The 24,223-nt window shown below is 37.5% G+C and overlaps 1 protein-coding gene across 6 annotated transcripts in view; it reads left to right on the forward strand.

The window, feature by feature from the left end:
* JPH1 (junctophilin 1) overlaps positions 1-24,223 on the forward strand; it is an 85,672-nt gene that overhangs the window by 45,028 nt on the left and 16,421 nt on the right. For all 6 annotated transcript variants that reach the window (XM_042808961.1, XM_042808955.1, XM_042808956.1 and 3 more), the window contains exon 3: positions 12,284-12,402. In XM_042808961.1, the coding sequence (XP_042664895.1) occupies positions 12,284-12,402 (119 nt within the window). The remainder of the gene's footprint in view (positions 1-12,283; positions 12,403-24,223) is intronic.

Raw genomic sequence — 24,223 nt, forward strand, 5'->3', positions numbered from 1 at the left:
CAGCCTTGCAGTTTCAATTCTTGTTCAGACCCAGAAAACAGGAGAAAAAGTGTATCATTCTTCTAACAAACTACCAGAAAGGTTGCATTTCTGCATATATGAATTGCAGTGAACATGCAATACATGAAAATGCTAGACTGAAGAACTTTAAGCTTATATATATATGTATATGTTTGTGCCTCTTCTGTGGAATGGCAAATTGATTGCCTTATAAAAAATTTAGTTTCCATGTTGCCCCTTCAATTGAGGTTATTTTGTATCTTGTGTTTTCAGCAGCAATTTGACTACTTGGAACAGTACTTCACTACTAAACTCGCTAGTCTCTGAAGAAAAAGCAGAAGTTGCAGTACTTCGTAGCTGAATTTGCATGCTCAAGTGTAAGAACAAGAAACTGCCTGAAGCACAAGCACGACATTTCAAGGAGGTCCATAGAATTCAAAAACGTATTACAGTACATTAGTAGTCTTTTCAGTGCTGTGCTTCATAGCAAAGATTTCCTTAATCTCAGCAGGCATTTCACTGTGCATGTGTCTCACAGAGAGTGAAAATGTTATTTATTTAATAAAAGTGACTTCTCCCTTCTAATTTGAAACCATATTCCATATATATACATCCACTTGCTGCTGAAGCATGTTCATGACAGAGCAGCAAGATGGCTGTATTGAGCAGAAAATTTTTATATATTGTCAGCTAAGCATAAGGTCAAATGTTGTGTTCAATGGACGTAAACTTCACTGATAGATACAGCTGAAAATTTTACTTGAGTAAGAGAATTTTATTGCTATTATTTTGCTAATTATGTAAAATTGGATTATCAATTAATTACCTTGAACTGATATTTTTTGACTTATCAATTTCTGCAAGGTTTACTTTACTTACAATGTTTACTTTGCTTAAAATATTCACTTCACCTGCTCTTTCAGTAGTTCTTCAAGAGCATCATCCACTCCTTCTTTAAGCCCCATCAGTGTAGGCTTCAGCAGAGGAACTAAGGCAACACTGAGGCCTACTGTGCTTCTGACTTTCATATTTGCCCATGGGATTCATAAAATAAGGTACATATTAGGTGAAGGTAGATTCGTACAAACTTTAAAAAGGATCATCTTATCTTGGTACACAACCTGACAAGATAATTCACCCAGCCTACGAGCATGTTCCAGGACACTGCCCTTCTCAGAATTTATAAGCCCTTCCCGTCATGATGTATGCCCATAGTATGATGAGACTCTTTCAATGTCCTCAAGAAAAATAGCAGGCAAAAGTAGTCCTCTCTCATCTTCAGTGAGAGTTCAGACAACAGGAGCCAGCTACAGAAATTGCTGTAGTAACACCTGTTTCTCCTGTAGTGTTACTTATTGAAGACATGGAGAGTAAAGAACTTAGCTGGTACGTATGTAGTAATGGCTAAGACTTTGAAAAAGTCTTGTGCCTATGCAGCACCATCATTCTGTGCAGCACAAATCCAGTGCGTTGTGCAAGCTGACAAGGCTATAGTGGTTTTGCTATGGAAAAGAGAGAACATGCAACATGTTGCCCTCTCCAATACTCATCAAAGCTCATAAGTCTGCATTTTAGGAAGGTAATGTATTTAGGATACCTTGGATGTAATTTTTGAGGCTCAGGATTTGCCTAGATTTGTACCAGATCTCACAAAAATAATATTTGGTGTTTGTTTTTAGAGCCATGTTAGTTTTAGAAATTATGTTCTGTAAATAACAGGGGAGTATAACTGTTGGTGATAGAGAACAAGCACAGGCTGTACAGAGAGGCTGTGGAGTCTCCTACTTGGAGATCTTTAAAGGCCACCTGGGTGTGGTTCTGGGCACTCTATTCTGAGTGGCACTACTTGAGGTGGGGTTGGACCAGATACACCCAGAAGACCCTTCCCACATCAATAATTTTGTGTTTTTTGTGTGATGTAGCAGAAAGAGCTTTTTGCTGGAGGTGGTGGACAGGTTATTTTGCAGATTTTTGTCTTAGTAATTGGTCCAATGTCTACTCATAGGAATCAGTAAAACCCATCAACCTCTAAGTATATCTGTCAAGTCTGATAAATCTCTTCATGTGAAAAGAGAAAAACAAGACATTAGTATTGATAATATTGAGATATACTTCCTCTTTCATGGCATGTTGTTGTATTTATACTGAAATGCTGTTACTAGCGGCTTAGAAAAGAAGAGAATATTTGCTTGCTGAAAAAGGCAGGAGAAGAATGTCAGGGTTACAAGGGCTGTTCTAAGCAAATTAAAAGGAGCAAATAGACCGTGACTGTTCAGAGAGGCTTAAAACAATAGAGTCCTTGAATCTGAAATAATTTGTTACTTTTACATGTGATTACTACATTAGAATACAGAAATTAATCTTTAGCCTCACAGTGCAGATCTGCATGACTTCAGCTGAACAAAGCAGTTAAGGACCACTCTGAAGCAGGAATAATAGCCTGCTGTGAACTTTCAGAGTGTGGACTCCGCAAAGTGCCCTCAGGCGTCTGGCTGAGCTCATCAGCCCCCATGGAACCAGCAGAGCAATGTTCTTTTTTTTTTTTTTTTTCTTGAAATTTTCTCTTAGCTGGCTGGATATGGTGGTCATTCTTTCAGACTGGGTAGCAGTGTAGATTGCTAACAGAGGGTTAATGTATACACATATGCTTACTTAAGCATGTGTTAGCTATATGTGAGAGATTTATTATAAAGCTATTAACTGTATTTGTTGTAATTGTATTTGTTGTAAGCCTAGATTTTCATCGTGCTAGAGACAACAAAAACTGTGAAATAGCTGTCACCTGCCCTGTGTCTGAAATGATTGACTACCTCAAGGAAATTGCAGCAAAGTGGGAGGTCACTGTCTTCTCCCAAGTAATTGATAGAATGAAAGGTAATGGCCTCAAGTTGCACCACAGGAGGTTGGGGTAGGCTATTAGGAAAAATTTATTCTCTGGAAGAGTGATGGAGCATTGGAACAGGCTGCCTAGGAGACGGTGGAGTCACTGTCCCTGGAGATATTCAAGAAAGGTGGACATAATTTACTAGGAATAATGGTGATGAGTTGGCAGTTGGACTAGATGATTTTAGAGGACTTTTCCAAACTGAATGATTCTGTGTTTCTATGATTATTTCCAAATGTAATTCTACTGTGCTCTTTATTTAAGTGGAATTACATGTTTACAGATGTCCTCATTTGTTAAGATTTCAATTCCCTACAAAATTATAATGATTGAAATAAGTTTGTCCTAAGCTTTTGGAAAAGAGACAGGCAACACAGTGGACTGTTTTTTTCCCCCATAAGTTTTAAAAAAGTTCTTATCCTAAAAAAGCATACCAGTTCTATATAGAGAACAGACTGAGGAATACAGACATTGTCAAGGACAATGTTTGGCCTGGTTTTCATGAATAAATTTGTTGATGAACGGAGCTTCTGAAAATTTTCTAGAATTATTCTAATTATAAATTATTTAAAATGTATTTTCATATTTTATTTTATTTTTCTTATTTTTACAAACATTTGAAAGTGATTAAATTCATTAGAATGATGAAAAATAGTATTGTTTAAATTGAAAACAGTCTCTTTTGATGCAAAGATACCTCCTAGTCTCTTCCTTTTTCTGCAAGCTGTTCTTTTTCATCCAGCTCTATTCCTGGGATTGTGATTTGTTGTTGCTTTCTTATGAGCAGGATCTTGAAGAGCTGCTATATATTGATAGCATTCTTGTCATAGCTACCATTGTATTTCATTTGTCACAGGTGTAGAGAGCAGTACAGTTTAAAAATAAAATAAAATTTGGCAGGTGAAAAATGCAGTGCTCTAAATGCACCCTAGAAATTCTGTAAGCAAATGATCACAGCAGTCCCTGTGTTCCCATTTCTTTTAGTGGGTTTACTTCTTCTGTGCTAAATCATTATTGCGTGGAGTTCTTTTTCCTTGAAACTTATTTTTTATGATGAAGGAAAGAGATGCATTTCTACCTCCCGTTTTTTTATATCATCAGGAGCAGCTGAAGCTCAAGAGTGCATTGTTTTTTTTATGCTTTCAGCGAGGTTCTGGAGTTGATTTAGTCAACTAGCATAGTTGGCCATGATGATCAGAGACAATAAATTGTCTTCTGGCAGATTTTCCTTTATCTTTTCCAAAAATCTCCTGTGTGCAGGAATTATCATTAAGAGCTTACTAAACTGGAAGAAAATCTTGCTCTCTAACAAGACTTAGTAATAAAATCATTTAGGATGTAGTCTGTCCCATGACGAAGGATAGACAAAAATCAAGATGTATACTCTAGATATACTTTAGTGACATGGAGTTAGTGACATGAAAAGATACTGTCTGTGAAATCACCATTGGGAAAATTCCCTAGGAGCATACAGGAGTGTTTTTTGTACACTGAGTTGTAAGTTGCCCCCCAGGAGAATTTGCTTTTTGTGTGAAATTATGTTGCTCATCTTCCTGAAATTGACGACTGTATCATCTTAAGATTTCTGCACTAGTGCTGAGATGAAATACAATCAGTAAGAAAGAAAAATTCTGCTTGTTCAAGCTCCTGACAGAATAACAGATTAAAGTAAATGCATCACATGAAGATGTGTATTATCCATGGGCAGATTGTCTGATGTGAACATAAATAATGCCAGGCTAGTGGGACACCTAAGGTTAGGGAGAGTACAGTGTAATTGCAGCTTGTCTAGTGATGCTTTAACAGCAATCCAAAACCACTTTTTAAATTCTGACATCCTCATGTGAGGTTTTTCGCTCAACATGAGAGAGTCTGCAGGGCTGGAAGACCAATAAGGGAAATAGGACTTGCAGCTCTATGTTAGAAGTGGATTTTCAGGAATACCATCTCTTTTGGGATGCTACCCCAAAAATAAATATAAATTATAGAAACTGGAATAGATTATAGAAACAGTTACCTCAACACCCTTAAATTGTGGAGCAGTCCTGTTTTTATTAAAGGGGACCATAGATGTATAAAGCAGTATGCAAACAGGTTTTAAACAAGCATTAAGATTAAATCTGTAGTAAAAACGTAGATTGATGTTCACAGTAGGATTATTTACATTCATAGGCACAGCAGAGTGTGCTCACACTGACCACTGCAGGAGCAGTCATCCATGCAGTTCAGAGGATCAAACTGCAAATGTTTGAAGTTTCTGAGTGAGAGGGGTGTCTCAAATGAGGCACTGACGTCAGATGCCTGAAATACGTAATGTAAACAGCCTCTAAATCATCTAATCTTGCTTCCTGTAAACAAAAGACCATGTTATTTTTCTCAGAAAATGGATTAAAGAAGATTTTTAGTACACTGCCTAATATCATTTGCAAGACTTCGAAATCTTTTTTTTAATATAAAATTTATTCAAAGTATTTCAAAGTTGAGCACATCCAAATTCGTGTTCTACTGATTGTACCAGCTGTGCCTTTCTGAAATGTTGGTCTTCTCCATTTTGTCTTCTACAATTTCCACTATTGAGTATCCATGTGTACACCATCAGTGACTTCCCAGTGTTATTCCAGTAATGGAGTAGATGTGAGATTGCATAAGCTTAGGTCAAACAGCTTTTCTTTTCAGAACTTTGGTTATTCTGTGATTCTGACATTTCCCTTCTTGAGACATAGATGAGTTGGGTATTGTCCCATCAGTGGTTTTGTGGATTCTGAGTTACGTTGCACAGCAACAACAAATTCTTGTTTACGCTTATTTTTTGTCTCCTACTTGTAGAAAGACTACATTAAATCTTCCTTTTGCTGCAGTGTGGGGCCATGCAAGCTGATCTCATATTCCTAAGCCACTTTCCATGTTAGTTTCTCGTACTGATGAGGTTTTCCCTTCCACAGCGCTCTGTTTCAGTACAGTCAAATGCAATACTTTTTGAAGCTGTTATCCTTGAACTTTAGGATATAACGCAATAAAATATCCTTCTGGGTTTTGTTTGAATCAGAAAGTTGTGTAATCTGCCATCTCTAATACTGTATGCTTTAGATTTTATTGTGATGTTATAAAACTAAAATATTTAACTACTCTGGAGCAAAACCCAGTTCCTAAAATAAAATGCATGTTTCAACTCTTTATTTTGATGAGCAAGCATTTTGAGATGTGTCAGTGAATTAGCTTTTAAGCCATTTTGATATGCCTTATTTTAATTGGACATGGTTTATGTTTAATTTTTTAATTATTTTGCCATAGGATAAAAAAATTAGAAACCTTGGAAAAAAAACCAAGTATGTTAAGTCAAGCCAATCTTGATAAAGTATTAGGACTGTAATCATTATATATGTATGAAGTGTTTGGCAAAATCTACTTTTTGTTAAGGCACGGTTTCCGGCGTTCTGTGCTGTTAGCCTATAAATCTATGTGGATGTAATTTCTGTTTATTTATGCTGTTATTTATGCTCAGGACTGACGTCTGGCAAACTAGTCAGTACCCTCAGGTTATTTTCTGAAGTACTGAAAACAGATTGACTACTGTCTGCCAATTCTATGGAATTTCATCCATTTCTCATATTTTTAAGAAAAAGTAGTATTTTTTCTGTTCTTCTGATGTGGAATAGAACTGGGAAAAAAAAAAATTAGAAAAAAAAAGCAGAAACAAATTGAGACTGGAAAAGAGGAGTTTGCAAAAGCAAAATCCATTGGGTAAGATTATGTGGGCCAAGGTTCCTGCACTGTGCATATAATAGCTCTGCTTATGCTTCACTACGTGAAAGTTTGTTAGTAGTACCAAGCTAGGCCAGTCCTTGAGTGAAGTCAGTTCCTTGAGAGGGAGCAGCTTCTTGAAACTGAAATCTAGCAAGACATAATGGAGATTAATCAAATAAAGCACTTCAGAGAGTTTAAGTTCTGGTTCTCTTGATTGAAGACATATGCTTCATTTCGTCAGTTCAATCTGCACTTCATAAGCACTTTAAGTTTCTCAGTGACACGAAGTTCTCATGTTGCAATATCTGTACATAATTCTTCTACTGCTCTATTTCTCTGAAACTCCCATTTCTTGTTGATATTCAGTGACGTAGCCTCACTTCTGAGCTATTCTACAATACTGAGTTGCTGAGCCTGGAGTTCCTAAGTAACTCTGTACAGTTGTGCACAGACATAACTTTATCCTACCATAAGTTAATAGTTTTCCACTCAGTATTATCACTGAAAGAAGATGAGCAAGATGATTAGTGCACTTGATAAATGACAGTCTCTCAATTGCTGTATCAAAAAATGCATAGTTGGAAATAGGGTAAAAAAAAAATTACTGAAGAATTATTCCTTCAAAATTTTCTGTTAATCATGATCTCTTCTCCTTCAAACTCTTTTGATATCTATAGGAATGTTGCAGAGTTCAACCTCCAAAAGATAGAAGAAAAGGCTGTAAAATTTCATGCATGGAAAAAAAAAAAAAAAGCAACAAATAGCATAGGATTCTTTGCTTACTAGAAAAAATAAGTGAATTTTAGAATTGAGGAAAAAAAGGGACTTTTTTAATAGAATTCCAGTTTCAGAAGGGATGATATAGGTCGTAAGCTGCAATACGTGAAGTTAGTCAGACAAACCTGAAGATTGCCATAAATTAAACACATAGGTCTCTCTGAAATTAACATATCTTATTTATTTCCAAGGAAACTGTAATGGATACACAATACACTGTTTGGTAGAACAAATTCTCAGCTACAAAACACTGTTTTTCTGCATAGTCACCAGCATTAGCTATGCATTTTTGCCAGCAAATGATCAGTGATCAGATTTGATGGCTTGTCTAGGTTCTGGGACATCCAGAAGGATCGCCCCTTTCCTTTCCCAGAGTGCAGTGCACATCAGTCACCACTCCATGGACTGGCATTTTGATTCTGACTCATATCTGTGACACCATGCCTCATCACTGGTAATTACATGATGTAGGAAACTGTCACCTTCAGCTTTGTGTTGGTTCAGTGGGTCCTGACAAACTTGCATATGGTGTTCTTTCTGTTCCCCTGTGAAGCATTTGTGAGACCTACTTGGAGCAAACTTTGTGATATTCCAGTGTTGCCACCATGGTTTCCAATGCATTTATGCCAATATTCATCTCCATATGCAGTTCCCTAGTCATAACCCACTGATTCACACAGCTGAGCTGATCAAGACGCTGTTCATTTCATGGTGTGACAGCTGCAGATGGCTGGTCTTTCACATTGCTGTCACCACTGCTGAAACACACCATCCACCATCTCACAATGCTCACGTCCACTGTTTGGTTTCCAAAAACATGCAAGAAGTGTCAGTGAATGTCAGTGCATACCGGTTTTTCCACATGAAGGAGTTCAGTGACACACCTTTGCTTCAGACACACTTCCATGTCAGACACCATTTTGTCAAAGTGCCCTTCGACTGCCGTCTGTCGCACGGCAACAAAATGTGACGGAATGTTGGTGGGTTCAACCTCTACTGCCACAGCAACAACATCTCCCTCTGATGTCATGGGCCAACATAATAAAATAGGAGGCATTGCTTTCTGAGCTGCCCTTGTACATCTCTGAGTATTTTATGCAGGTTTAATCTTTACTGATTTTTTTTTTTTTTAAATATGGAAACCTATTAGTAACATTATTAAGATTATTAATTTATGATAATTTGTATTTAGGTACATAATTGCGGTTCATATATTGGCAAACTGAAAAGTGAGAAAATTATATCAAATAATACTCAGCAAGCTGTATGTTGGAATCCCTGTGCTTAATATAAGCTGAAACATGAATGAAAGAAAGTAAATATGTTGCTTACATTTTCACTTGACACTGACTGGACATGAATTACAAATACATTGAAGGATATAATGGAAATACAAAATAATCTCACGGGTAATTGACAGTTCTAACTGGAGTTTAAATTTAGATAAATATTACATAATGCATTCAAGACAAATGGTATTGTATAGAAGCATTGTTGCTACAGAATGCTAGATAATGTTTAAGCTCTTCAGCCCTCACTATTCCCCCTCCAAGTCACTTTTGAGACATAAGTAGATGGAAATCTGCTTGTAGCGTGGCAGGAAGGGGACACAGTATGATCCTCTCTAAATCCGTGCTTATAATCACTTGAGTGTGGCTCAGAATCCATCTATACATTTACCAACACAACCAACCAGAGAAGAAAAAAGATACCAGTAGCAGTATCAGTTGTCCCACAGTCTAGAAAGTTTAGGCTTTCAAAATCTGACACTAAAGGGAGTCTAAATGAAGTTTCTACTAGTAGTAGTTATGCAGTTAATCAGTGGTTCTGCGGCCCTTATTCAATTATGATGTAGGCTGGTATGTTTACAGGCTCCACATACCATACCAGTGCTATGTCTGAACTTGTGACTGTTGCTGTGGGTTCATTTTTTAATGTAAGTACAGCCTGATTCCTGTAACAGAAATAACTGTGAATGCATTTAGGACTACAGTGAACTCATCAGTTAGGTGGCACACTGTCCCTCAAATTGTGAAGCTCAAAAAATGCCAATGAAAAAGCTGGAAAATTGTTTGAGTCTGACAGAAGTGAGCGTGCAGAAATAAAAAAAAAAATCTGACTATATGATTGCAAATTGAAACAAAAAATGCCAATTAGTAAAGTATCCTGACACCAACGTGGTAGAAAGCAAATAGCACTAAGTGAAAAGCACGTGTTCACAGCTGGAATGCACAGCTCTGTTAGATACAAAAGCCATACTCTTCCCATTTCTTCTGTTCTTTCTCCATTTGCCAAGTATCGTGCTGGTGCCCACTGAAGAGGCCATTAGGGAGATGTCTCAGCATGGCCATGTGCACACATTGCTGTTTGGCTGGCAGAAGGTCTGCATGGGAGCAGGACACTGGTACTGCTCTTCTGTCTCTGCTTTCCTATAGCTCATACTGCCTCATCCCTCTCTGCTGTGGATTTTTGGAGTATCGACAGCACACATCTCAGCAACCACTCCATCCTGATCTGCTAAGGCTCCTGACTGCCGGTGTGAAAGCAGCAGAACAGCAGGAATTGATAGGTTAAAAAAAATGAAAGGTCTGAGTAGCCAAGCAAGGCACCGTTTGTTTACCTTCTGTTCCTGTGTGTTCCTACTGTGGCTTGCTTCCGCCCAGCTGCATGTGGCCAAGCATCAGTAGCTCATTATCTGTGTCTCCGTTCAGTGCCTCTGCCACTTTCATACATGCTTAGACAGGATGTGTCATTTGCTTCTTGGCTATAATACTACAGAAAATTCACATCAATAAACAACTAGCAGTACAGTTTTCCAATACTGGTCATTTAGTGTATTAGCTTTCAAAATGTCTACTGCAACTGTGACAATAGCATTAGACTATTTTTACATGAGAATTGTCTGGTTGTTCTGTGATCACAATAGGATGATCAGAGTCTAGTTTATCCATGTGCAGACATTATTGTCTCATAAAACAGTGTCCCAGTGCTATGATTGCTTCATTAGGTTTATGCTACATAGACATAATTATGCAGGAACTAAGAATAGCTCAACTAATTGAAAATAATGATTATAGAGAAAGAACAGTTTTGATTACTGTTACTAAGCAAGTACATACCGTACAACCATTCATGAACTGCACAGAGTACATATGGCATTATACAGTGTGTTTGTAACAGTTTCTTTCCTGATCCTGACTACAAGTTAAAGGTGTTGTCGCTCATTTGCTATTGTAATCTTTTTTTTAGAGACCTAGGGGGACCGATGAGAAGGCAACTTGAGCTGATATTTATCCATTAAATTATGACAATCTAAGCTTTGAAATAACATTCAGCTTTTATCCCCATACGTGTTTATAGATGTTTCTCCAGGCACCACAGATGAAACTGTGGGATTTTTTTATGTCTGTGTTTATACTAGAACCCTATGGGATTAAGCATCTTTTTAGAAATGCAAAGTCTACCACACTGTTAATCTCCTACTCATCCAAGTCAGTGCTAACTTATAATTCTTCCTTTGTCTAAAACACACAGAACTTCTCTTTATTCCTTGAAAATAAAACTGAATTTTTAGATAGAAGTAATAGAAAATTTGAGGCTTTCATTTATCTTATTTCTTTTGAATAATATTACCAGGCCCATGGGTTACAAATGGTTGCTTTTATCGTCTTCCTAATTCACTCTTTTTTTTTTCAATTTTCAACAAGAGCACAGTAAGAAAACTCCTGAGATGATGAAATTGAATATAACTGTTTCAGAAATGTTATGCATATCTTGAGTACGTCTGAAAAACTGCTGTTTTGCTATGTTTAGCTTCCCCTTAGTTCTAATGAATCATTTTACAGCTCTAGGCTATCTGCTAGCACTGAAAGACGCAGCAAGTGCTGCCATCAAGGATTTTTAAACAGATGACCATTTAAAAATGAACTGATGAAGGAAGATGGGAGAAAAAGCAATGCAATCACGCAGTGATGCAGCAATCAGTTTGCACAGTCTGAAGTGAGAGGCATTTGACAAGCTATTCTTAAGACTTTTTAAGAAAAACAGAAGAAAAAAAAGGGAGAAGCTGAGGGCAGATTACTTCATGAAGGTATTCTGGACTGTTTTCTTGACTTTTGAAAGTTGCCTTTTCCACACTGTTTTGGATTTGAAATTCAGTGAATTACAAGAATGTAAGCATGTTAAGTCCCCACTTATACAAATGCCTATTGAAGTATCAGACATGAGTTTTTGATCCTATTCATTTCCAACATAGTCTGACTGTGGGAGACATTCTCAAATTTTTGGGCCAATGTACCACAATTTTGCTTTTTACCCAGCATTGATCATTAACTTTGAAATTGCATCATGGAATCATCGAATCATAGAATGGCTTGAACTGAAATGGATCTCAAGTATCATCAAGTTCCAACCCCTCTGGCATAGGCAGGAAATGTTGTAAAAGTGTTGTGTTTTTTTTAAAGGCATTCTGCGGTCTCTCAGAAGATTGTGTGTCCTGGTCACAGAGCTCCCTGTTCAAGAGTGTAGTGTCCCAGTCTGACCTCCTGTACACTTTGTGTTCCATGTGTTAGCATTTGACCATGTAATCATCATCTCTGTTTCATTTAGATACTTCTTATTTTCTTACTTAGAAAGTTTATAAAGCTGGGTTGTAAATTGCGTATCTACAAATAAATATGATACAAGGATGAGCAGGGCTGAAGAACTGAGAAGAGTAATTTGTATGCTTTGATTTGCAGTTGAAGAGAGCGTTGGGCATAGCAGTGTACTGTACAGTACAGTGTACAGTAGCTAAGGGAAGCAATACTTTATTCTGTCATTACTGGTGCAACATGTAAGAGACTCCTCTGCATATAACTTGTTTTCTACTCTGTACAGAACTGCACATGCAAGAGCTAAAGCTGATGCTGCGGATCAGGCTGCTCAGGCTGCTCGTCAGGAATGTGATATTGCAAGAGCAGTTGCCCGAGAACTTTCACCAAATTTCTACCAACCAGGTAATTGTAGATTGGTTTTGGTTTGTGGCCAGTCTTTCTTCCTCACAGTTAAATATTAAATATTATTCCATTTTGAATGTTGTCATTTTTTCAGAAACAGTAGTTAGGTAGTGAAGATTGCATGTTGCCCCAGATTTTGTTTTCATTTTTTAATTATTTGTTAATATTGCTTTGTATTAAAAAGTGAAGTGTCAAAAAGTTGGAATCTGGCTTACAGCTTTGGCTTGTTAATAGCTTATTCAAGATGATAGCAACGTAAGACATCAGAGAACATAAATAAACAGAAATTGAGGTTGTTTTTACAGTGTTACTAGGAGAAGGGTTGAGGCTTCTAAGTCTTACAGTCTACATTTGTATCCAGGTTTAAATGTGTCTTTCTTGGGTGACCTTGTTTCACATAGATGACCAGAATTCTAGACAATGCTCTACAGAAGTATTTTGAATAGTAAGACTTTACAGGCTTTAACATAATTATCAGTATGTACCTTTCACTGTTGGAAATCGCTTCTATACATCCTTGTCTTCGGATTCATCATATTAATGGCTCATATTTACTCCCATGATACTGAAATCATTTTCTTTTTTTCATTATTTCATTCTTTCATCAGTTGATGAACTTCTAGTCTATAGTAGCAGTTCATCTCATTAGTCACAACTTAAGAAATCCTAATTTTACTTCATGCTAAGAATCACAGAATCACAGAATGGCCAGGGTTGGAAGGGACCTCAAGGATCATGAATCTCCAAACCCCTGCCACATGCAGGGCCAACCTCCCCATTTAATACTGGACCAGGCTGCCCAGGGCCTGGCCTTGATCACCTCCAGGGACGGGGCATCCATAACCTCTCTGGGCAGCCTGTTCCAGGCTAAGAACTAATAGTGGACACCCTGTAAAAGGAGAACTTGGTTGAAGATAAAAATGATGGAGTTAAAGTACCTGGATTGAAAGCATTTCAAAGCTGCTAAGCCCCTGAGATAAAGAAATGACTAGGGGACTCGAGAAAAAAAGTACATGATTGGATGAAATGCAACACCAAGAAATTCATCAGAAGAAGTTTACCTTTGTGCTAAGTTTTCTTGAAAATAACTTGTGATGGGAAAATGTAATTTTTCTCCCTAAGCTTAAAGAGCTTTGAGTGATCAGGAGGTATGCTGTCAGTAAGGAGTAAATGTATGTAGCAAATCAACAAAAAAGAGAGAAAATTTAAAGTACGTACACTTTTCTGTAAAGAAGTTGAGCATTTTTCTCTGTCTAAAGAAGTGATTTCTGCATTATCTAAGGTCTAGGTGCATTTGAATAAATATGAAAATCTTTGATAAAGCTCTCAAATTTCAGATTTTTAATATGAGACACTCTGGGCTATATATCCTAGTATTATACACAATTTATAATTACAGTGAATATTCATAAATCATTGTACCATGACAGTTCTCACTTCCCAATTGCTTTTCTCTCTCATGTTACGTTCATTAAAACATTCGTCAAGAACTGCCAAGAGGTTCTAGCTTTTTAATGTGGCTCGAAATGAGATTGAAATGAGAACAAAGTGGTAGGAAGCAAAGTAGCATTCAGTAGGTACGAATAATAGTGTCAGTCTGAATCATGAAGATTGAAGCACTACAGAAATCTTCAAATTTAGTTTGCCAGTAAATAATTACCTTAATATTTGCATATTGGGAAAGCAAACATGATTGGAAAGATCTAAACCATAGTCTAAGTGGTCATAAGCCTACAAGGAGCTGTTTCATGTAAGCTTGTTCAGCTGGGACTCAGGAAAAATTTCACTTCTACTTTAGCTGTGGAACAGATTTGGCTAGTGATTGATAGATGTAATCATGGCATATCTTTGCAGAGTGCTACCCACAAGGCTGTAGGCTGCATAGATTGAACAAGTGTTCCAGTCTTTATAGAAACCAGACTTTACAGGCCTCTTTATTACCAAATAAAACAAATTTTGAGAAATGCCAGCGCTGACCTGTTTGTTTCCTCCAGGCATCACTAAACTTGCAGATGTGACAGAAAAGAGCATATCAGGACAGGAAACAAATGAAACCTGAGCCATTTTCTCATTCAAAGGAGTCATCTAGGGACAGTTTGAGATTTTCTTTGCTTAGAGAAAAATAATAAAGGCTGTTTTGTGTCACTTGTTAAAGCCTAGAGAAGGGTAAATGACTAATGGAAGATGTAATAGAAAAGAAAGGCTTTTGGCACCCAGTAAAAAGGGGGAAGATTGTTCTAATCTTGAACAAGTTTAATGGATGTGACTGACCTATTTATGCTAAATTCTACAAGGCATCTCTAGCATTTACTCTTGTAAACATGCTGTCAGGAGGTAAACTAAAGTATGAACTTACACAGGCTGGACAGCTAAGCTGTAATTGTCTGTATGCATGCATATCCTGCAGCAAATGTATGCTGTTCTTTCATTCAGTTTGAATGAACAACATTTGATTACATGAAAGAGGGTAAAACTACTTTGCTGCAGGGTAAGAGTCTGGGCACTTTACCATGGAGCAATTTAGCTCTGAAAATTCAAATCTGAATTGTTTTATGGCAGATTATTTGTCAAGCCAACCAACTGCTTGAAGAATACACACTGCTCACCAGAAAATTCTTCCAGCCTTTGACCTCCTGAGCAAGGCATGACAGCAATCAAGAAGCAATTTAACAGTTAACCCATGCTAGAGAGGTGAACAGAATTTTAGATGAAATATATGAGCAGCAAATGAAAATTTTCTAATAAAAAGAATTATTAGTATTTAGCACCATTATTTCCTATAATGTTAGGGTACTGTTACAGAAATAGTATTACTTGACATTTTGCAATAAAGTTTCAGAAATAAAAGCATTTCAAGCAGTAGGAAATTTTTGCTGATTTCTAAAAGAAATAATGTCTTAAAGAGAAGCTGTGTTTTAAACTTTCTTTTGACCAGATGTTGATGTCTGTAATCTCGGAAGAAAGCACATCCTCCCCATCTTCCTTCTCTCTGTCGTCTCCATCGCCTCCAGTTCACTAAATGCAAACTCCATATGGACAGGAAGGAGAGATTTCTTCCTGGTGCTAATTAACAGGAATGTTCTGGCTAAGCGCATGTGGATGGGGCCGGATATTTTTATTTAAGAAGCCAATTACAGTGAACATTTTTCCCTGATTAGAGTTACCAGCTATGCTATCAGTTTGTGCCTTAAAGGGTAAGGAAGCTCACTAGTTATTCTTAGTCATATAAAAGTCTCTTCATTTTTTTAAGTGATTTGACATACTGCTACATCATGCTCATGCAACTGTAGTCTAGATTCTTCCTGTGACACCTCTTCTCTACAGTTTATTTCTTCCATCTTCTTTTTACACTTCTGTATACAGCAGTATATAAAGGCACTGGAGTTGTATCTGATAGTCAAAGTAATAAGATGGGCTAAAAGAAAAGGTGGGCTTCAAGAATTATTCTTGTTCTGTTCTTTATTTTTCTAACTATTGGCTAGCCACATGACTTCCAAATTTATCACCAGTCCTGTCAAGTCCCAGATATGGGTGTCCCCACTCATATCTTTTGTCCTGCTCAGTGTGAGGACTTGTTGGCTTTATGCACCCATCCTGCCACACTGACAAACACACATGCTTGGCTCAGCTTATTCCCCAGACCTCCTGAATGCACCTGGGACAAAGAGCAGGCTTGAGAGAAAGCAAAGGGAGGAGAGGTTGCAAATGAACCAATTTCATTTTTCCAGGATGCTTTCTCAGTTTTTCCAACATGATTTTGAGTGACATAATGAAGTGACTTACTTAGGGGGGGAGGAAAGAGCTCATAATTAACTTTTTAAGCTAATAACAGAGAGCCAATTTCCTGTAGAGAAGTAAAGCAATTGAAATCACTGTAATTTTGTCAGGCTTCTATTAAGTATTGAACTAGTTAATTTACATCTAGATACAACTTGTGGATTGCCTAGTAAAGGCTATCAAATCTGTCTGCAAAGCTAGCTGGACTGACAAGTACATTCTTAAAAGCTAGCCTTAGGTATACCTCTCTGAGCTGCCACTATGGGAAGTATGAAAGAAAGAGGTCAGTGCTACCTTAGAGTTTTAACTGCCTCCTTTTTCCAGTTCAAAATTACTCGCTTGCCCCCAAAAAGAAGCACTGACTCCAGGACACAGAACTGGACCACTACTGTCCTGCTCCATTAAATTTCTATGTTGGTCTGTCCAAGTGTCCATTAGCTAAGGACAAGATGCATTAGGGTCTATCACATGGGAATATTATCACAGCAGTCAACATTTCCATTATAAACGCTATTTATAACTACATCATAAATATTTGTTCCACGTTGAAGTTCAGCTCAACAAAATCTATACTGTGAAAACGTTTCTTACGGTGTGAAATTTCACTAGCGGATGGTAATTTATTTTAAAATTCTACTACACTGGTGCATATTTGAATTATATTGAAAAAGGGTCTTATTTTTATTTTTTAAACACATGATATGGGTTACACAGTGGTTGTTGGTGCATTCGGTTTTACTTGACCACATCAATTAACACTTGTTGCTGAAATGTGGGCTCCTTTGATTTTGTTTTTACAGGAAATGGAGAGTTAGAGATGTATTTCAGAGGAAATGGCAGAACGCTAGAAAAAAAAGAAAGATCTTTACAGCTGCATTCCGTATTTGCCAGTGCCTAACATGCAGAACATTTTATTCCATGAAAATCTGCAATACAGCAGAAGTAGAGAGAGTTTAGAGACAGAGAGATCTAAAAAAGATTTATGGGATTCAGATTATAGACCTGAGTAATGTAGACAAATGTAGTATTTTTTAGAATGCTGTAGAAGATCACAGTGAGAATTTGGAGAGGGTGAAGATTTCTGAATTTTAGTCTTGTTACAGCTATTTACTCAGATCTTAATCTAAACAGGTGGCAAATCTGGAGATGAAACATAACCAGCATAGAATTGGTAGTTTTGGGGTTTGTTGTTTTTTTGTTTTTTTTTTATGAGATTAGACAGGATGAAGAGTGTAAGAAGAAAAGTAAGAGGAACATGGAACAGAGTAATCTGTGATTCTCTGTAAGGGAATATTGCAAACCAAGAGTTCAGTGTTGTTAGCTTAGATGTTAGAGATCAAGGAAGAACTGACATTATGTCAGGAAGGTGAGTGGCATGATGATTTATCTTAAAATACAAAAGCTCAGTAATATATTTGGAAAGATGCCTGAATAGGATGGAAGACTAAAGAGATCACATGCCTTAATTTTACCAGAATTAAACTGACTGTTGGATTTGTATGGTTCTGACATTTCCAGTGCAGCAGTCAGTTCGCTTAGCCAACTTCAGACTCATAACGTTCTTACGTTCTTCAGTGATTCCACTGCTAGATGTAAGAAATCAGTTTTTCTAGAAATTTGAAGCAGCTTAGTGAATATTGCTGTGTTTTTGGAGGCATTCAAGGCAAGGTTGGATAGAGCCCTGGGCAGCCTAATCTAGTGGGTGGCAGCCCTGCCCACAGCAATGGAATTGGAGGTAGATGACTGTTAAGATCCCTTCCAAACGAAGCCATTCTCTGATTCTATGTTTTTATAATATATTGATCCTGAATATTGGAAAATATTGAATTAACTCTTTACTTTTCATGAAAATAGATAAAACCTCGTATTTTAAAAGCAGTGTATTTTTGATCCCTTTATTTTGCTCCTGTTTTCGTGTCTTTCAAGTTCATATTTTCAAAATTTCTACAACTGCAAATGGATAAATGAAATCTGGTGTAATCATATGATGTGATAAATCACAGTAGCAAGTAAATATCCCTTTAAGACAACAGTGCATAAATCTGTGACAAAAATGAGCAGAGTCCAAAACTGTCTAGTTATTTCCACGTCACTTTCCACATATAAGTCATTCAAATGTAATCTCAGTTGTTTTGTGACATCTTTTTCATATCTTCCCAGTAGTGAATCTGAATGGCACACAATTCACAAGCATGAGTACTGATGTCTAGAACCCAAACACTGGATGTATATTGCAGAATCACAGAATAGCAGGGGTTGGAAGAGATGTCAGGAGGTCATTGAGTCCAATCCCCCAGACTAAAGCGGGTGCACTACCATAGGTCACACAGGTAGGCATCCAGATGGGTCCTGAATATCTTCATAGGAGGAGACTCCAGGACCTCTCTGGACAATCTGTTTTAGTGCTCCATCATCCTTACCATAAAGAAGTTCTTCTGCATGTTTGTATGGAACTTCTGTGTTCAAGTTTTAGGCCATTGCTCCTTGTCCTATGGCTGCACACCATTAAGAAGAGCCTGGCCTCATCCATTTGCCTCCCACCTCCCTTGAGATGTCAGGCTGAACAGACCCAGGTTACTCAGTCTTTCCTCATAAGGGAGATGCCCCAGGCCCTTAATCATCTCTGTAGCCCTCCTCTGTTCTCCTTCTAGGAGTCCATCTTTTTTGAACAGGGGGACCCAGAACTGGACACAGTAGTCTAAATGCGGCCTCACCAGGGCAGAGTAGAGGGGGAGAATCTCCTCCTATGGCTCCTTCTGGCCATACTCCTTTTAATGCACCTCAGTGCCAGGCTTCTTCTTTTATTACTGCTAAAATAGAATAGTGTTCAGAATAAAACAGTGCAAGGAAGAACAGCCTGCTCTTTCCTACGTGTTTGTATGTGGCTCAAGAGGCAGTGTATCTGACGTATCTTCAACAGTCTATTCCAAAGTCTCACTGGGAACATGTTTTAACGTGGAATAGAAAGGCTGTGCAAAAGGGGAGAATCTACTAAGAGAACAATAAATAACAGAGCCATAAGTATTTTGTTTTTAATGTAAAGCTTAATAGCCAAATCAGCCCTGTTTTGTTTCTGAACTTCATTGAATATGTTGTGTTTTCTGATTTCATGTTTTCAAAAGGAAGATGAGCTGTGTCTAGGTAGTTTTCCTATCTGATTCTAAGAGGAGAATTGCTGATTGTTAATGAGAAAAAAAAAAAAAAAAAAAAAAAAAAAAAAGGAAGTGAAAAATAGCAAAGAGAGAGAAATCTAATAAAATGACATAGAAATTGGTAGTCGTTTCATCCTAGTCTTCACTGAGTACCCAAATATCATGGGTAGCGTGTTGTGTATTTTTATAGTGTGGTGATCAATATTATTTAAATAAAAAGGTACTAATGAAGTGATATGCTGAAATCACAAGCTGCAACAGAATATAGCAAATGTCTCAGTAATATTTCACATCTAGGAGAAAGCTATTATTCACACTAGTAATTACTCACCAAATTAGTTAGTAGTATTACTGGACTTAGTATTTAAGATGAAGACAGTGACCTGTTCCTCAGAAACGCTATGAGAAGCCCTTAGGGACTGGCAGACTCAGCCAGTTGGAGATGAGATGTGAACCTGCTCCTGTTGAGGTCAGTTGCCAAACCCCCATCCAGCAGATTGGTAGCCACGCTCTTGAAATGTGATACAGGGGGAGAAGCAGCTGATACTATTCCAGTCTGCATATAGAGAAGAAGCACGTCATGGAGAAGAGGGGTAATAGTCCCTTTTCTGCGTGACGCAAGTGACATTCTGAAATGCTGTGTCTAACTTTGGGCATCATCATGCAAGGAAGGTGTGGACACCCTGGGAAAAATGTAAAGAAATGTGGTTCTACTGGGTAAAAAGGACTATTAATAGCAGGCTCTTTCTGCAATTAATCTCTTCTGAGAATATGCAGTTGTGATGATAACAGAATTACAGCTTTTCACTTCTGCACATCTTTTATGATCAATATAAAGGAGCTTGAAAACACCACTGCTGTAGTTAACATTTGCTAAATTTTCCAGTGACATTTTTCCAGTTTTCAGAAAATGGATTCCCACAAACAGAGGTTCACATACTCTTCTTAGTGATGACGGTGAAGCATATGCTGACTCTAGGCTTCAGTCTGCCTCATGCCTCTGTGCAGCTTGGCTGAAGTAGGCTCTTTTTTTCTGTGGAAAAGCTAAAAACGTGTTTTCTCAGTTAGTTCTTATTAAACAGTCTGCAGGTTCCAAAGAATACAGGTGCATTATAGCGCATGTGTTATTTAACTGCAAACATTCACAGTAAGTACAAAGTGTACATTGTCCAACCAGTAAGAATGAAGCCTGTTCTAAATACAAGAGCTGTATGCCAACAACATACAGTCTTGTAAAACGGGTTCTGTCAGTATTCATGAGCAGTGAGCTAGGGTAAGTAAAGAAAGCCATGCAGTAATTAAGATTGCTGGTCATGAGCAATTTCTATACCCATAAGCTGATGTCCCAGTCAGGTGACGCACAGCACTCATACTGCTGTCTATCAGGTGGGATAAATCTGTTTCATGTTTCTAGTGGGAAAGAGTCTAAAAGTAAGAGTCTACATGCTACAATCTACTATGCAATTACAATTATGAATTGTGTCTCTTTCTACAAATTTTACAGCAACTGTAGTCACCTATTAAAACAGCCAGAGAAATGAAGCAGAGATTGGACAGTCAATACAGATTATTCTCAGTGTTGACAGCAGTCACTTCTTGAGATTCGGTAAACTATTCTTTCCTGCCTTCAAATCTTTCAAGTGTACATGTGTTTACTCCATAATGATGCAGTTAGAAACCTTTTGAGGAAAGAAAGCTTGCTTTAAGTGATTATTCTTGATTTTTTAAAATTATTTATTGGAAAATGTAGGGGAATACAAAATAAAAAAACATACTGTTTATCTGTTACATTCAGATATCTTCATTACTGAATGACTCAAATTCAGATATCTAGGAACTGCTAACTGTCTGGGTTTCTTACAGATCGGAATGGCATTAATGTTTCTGTTCTGTCATCCCACTTCTAGACTCAAAAGTTTGTGATACTGCATATGATTTGGACCATTTGCTGGAAGTGCATTTCCTTGTTGTTTTTTTGTTTATTTGTTTGTTCGTTTTGGTATTGCAGTTACTATGTCCAGGTGCTTGAGTAGATTAAGTAGATGCTTTAATGTTTTCAAGAGATTTCTTACAGCACTGTGAGATAAGATAATGCCACGAACTTTTCGACAAATGTATTTTTAAAATGAGAATCAAGCTCTCTGTGTGATACTCATATAGTCATCCATTCATAGGCAGCAGTCTTTTGCTGTGCAAACATCAGAGCAGAGTAAACACAGAAGCTTAAGAACTACCCTTCAGTTTGGCCAGGTGTGTACATATCTCTGTATGCGTGTCCAGTAAATAAATAACTCAACGCTCTTGATCTTTGTGACAGGAAGTGTTTGATGCAGGCTTTTAGAAGGACACGTCATTTTTTTTATGTCAAAATCAGGAAAATTAAGTATTGGCAGGTATTTCCAGTATTAATCTACTTGGAAATTATTTATGCTACTGCATGGTAAAGGGTATTTATGCTACTACACGATAAAGTAGTTGATAAAGAGCAATTTGAGTGTTTGAAGTTGTACAAAAGTCAAATAGCGAGCAATTTCTCCGATTTTCACCAATGACTACCTATTTAAGGAAGGAAAGTTGCATTTACAGCTGCATTGTTTAATGATGCTACCTTTAAAAATTATTTGTAATTGAACCATTTGTGTATTCTGTCTTTCACATCCCCGATTGATAATGTGGCTTTTGTCAGGTTGTAGCAATAGCATGTTATTATGTACTATCTGTGTTACATTCTGAGGTCACATTGGTAGTACATGACTTGAAGGACAGCAGGCTGCCAGATCAAATCACAGCAGGTCCAAAAAATAAATGCACGTAGGCATCATTCTACATGACATTCTTGGATCTAGTGAGTGTTGGCACATGTTAATTTCCCCTGTTGCCTCCAGTGCAGTCAGAGAAAAGAAGCTACCAGGAGTATCGCTTGAGGAAACAGTAATTTTAACAATATGAATATTCTGAATTAAGGAATTATTAGAAATATATATGTGCATCACTGGGAATACGGCATTTTTTGCAAGGAGAATCCCACCTCCAAACTGACAATCAAGTCAGATGCCTTCTTGCTGTCTGAGAACCAGACATCTCACATATTTTTCCACATTTCTCCAAGCCTTTAAAAAGCTGTTCCCTCCCATGTCATGCTGCTGAGATGCTATAATCGTCACAGAGGTGCTGCAGACATCTGGAGGGATAACATCCTAAACTACTGTATCTAAGTCAGAACCTATAATCTTGGAGAGCCCTACGCCTCTTTGAGCACCTTGGATTATAGTCATCAGTTTCTCTATGACTGTAATCCCACTCGATCACACTCCAGGCCCATTCTGTCCCACTGCAGCCTGCCAAGATGGCTGACCCGTCTGCCAAGCATTGCTGAAGCCATAACCATAGCTACGCTCTGCTGAGTTCATCAACACATTCTACACATGACATTGCATAACCGTCCATTCATTTGGGCTGAATTCAAGCCAGCGATCTACCAGTTAAAAGCTTTTTTTTTTCCTGTTAACAAGCATAACCTTTAGAAAATTAAGAATAAAACAGAGGAAGTACTAGTGACCTTAATTATAGTTCTTTCCCACCCCTACACATATCCGCAATGAAGCAATAATAAAAAACTCTGTATAAATCTTACTGAATATAGTTATTTGCACTTTCCTAGTGACTCATTGAATCTCTTCTTCTAACAGACCAATAAATTATCATATTTCCCTCACCTAGTTTCTATCCTGAATGCTGAGGAATAATTATAAAATAGGTGTCCTGCTGTGAAAAATCCAATTTTGAATAATTGCAGGGAAAAAAAATACACTGTATTAATTGAAATTTATGGGTGTTCATCGAAGTAGCAAATCTGATGAGATCACAGATATTATTACCAGTGGTGATACTTCAGAAGACTATTGATCACATCAGAAGATAGCAAATCAAGTGATTTTCACTTTTCTATCTCTCAAACCGTATATAGCAATTTCTGTTAAAAACAGCATTATTTTTTTTACTACAGTGCTTTTAGAAACAAAAGACTTGAGATTTGGTTCAGTAGTATTATGGCCTGATTTTATACTAGGATGTAATGAGTAGCAATCATGGAAATAAGGAAATAAGGAAACAAATCTATTCATAACTAATAATTTCTTTCTCTTTTGTTGTCGTGTTATAGTTTTAGACTGTGAACTTCTTAGAACAAATATTTTCTTGTATTGTAGAAGTTAAAAAAGGGGCCTCTAATGTTGGCAGATTTGAGGCATCTCTTCAGATAATTACCTTCATTAGTATGTACTGAAGTTTGCATAAAGACTGCAGCATCTAACTTCAGTGACCAGTGGAAGAACTTCAATCTTGTTACCACAGACAATTAAGTAAATTTTGCAGGGACAGTTTGAAAAACAAATATTGAAGGCCTGTCTCAAGAACAAAATCAGTCTCTATGGTAAAGAACACATCAACCTCTAGGTTTTAAATGTAGTTATGCAAGTTATGATGACCTAATTAAGCAAAGTCTCACAGGAAATGCCAAGTAATTCTCAAGTTAGCGTTTTTGCAGAGAGTGTAATTACAGTGCTTTCCATCCAAATCCCTTTTAAGTGATTTAAAGGTTATGGTTTGGCCTTCAGAAATAAGAGCAGGAGGAGACGAAGGATGCTGTACCTCTTGCACAGGACCCAGGCAGTTTACAGGTGGAGTACCAATCAACCAAGATGACCAGAGGCATTCAGGTTCTATATAGCCTGCACTTACCTATAGAGCTTTAGAGGACCTGCTTCAATCACACGTAGTCCTGGACTGCAGACTAGGCGTCCACTGCCCTGTTATGGTGAGAGGCTCTCGTTTGTATTGCTTAGTGTCTTAAACATAGCTAAGAAAAAACTGCTCCCCCCAGAATGAGACCT

This window comes from Centrocercus urophasianus, unplaced genomic scaffold (assembly GCF_019232065.1).
Source record: "Centrocercus urophasianus isolate 14NV4802_14NV808 unplaced genomic scaffold, USGS_Curo_1.0 seq_11, whole genome shotgun sequence".
NCBI classification, from domain to species: Eukaryota; Metazoa; Chordata; class Aves; order Galliformes; family Phasianidae; genus Centrocercus; species Centrocercus urophasianus.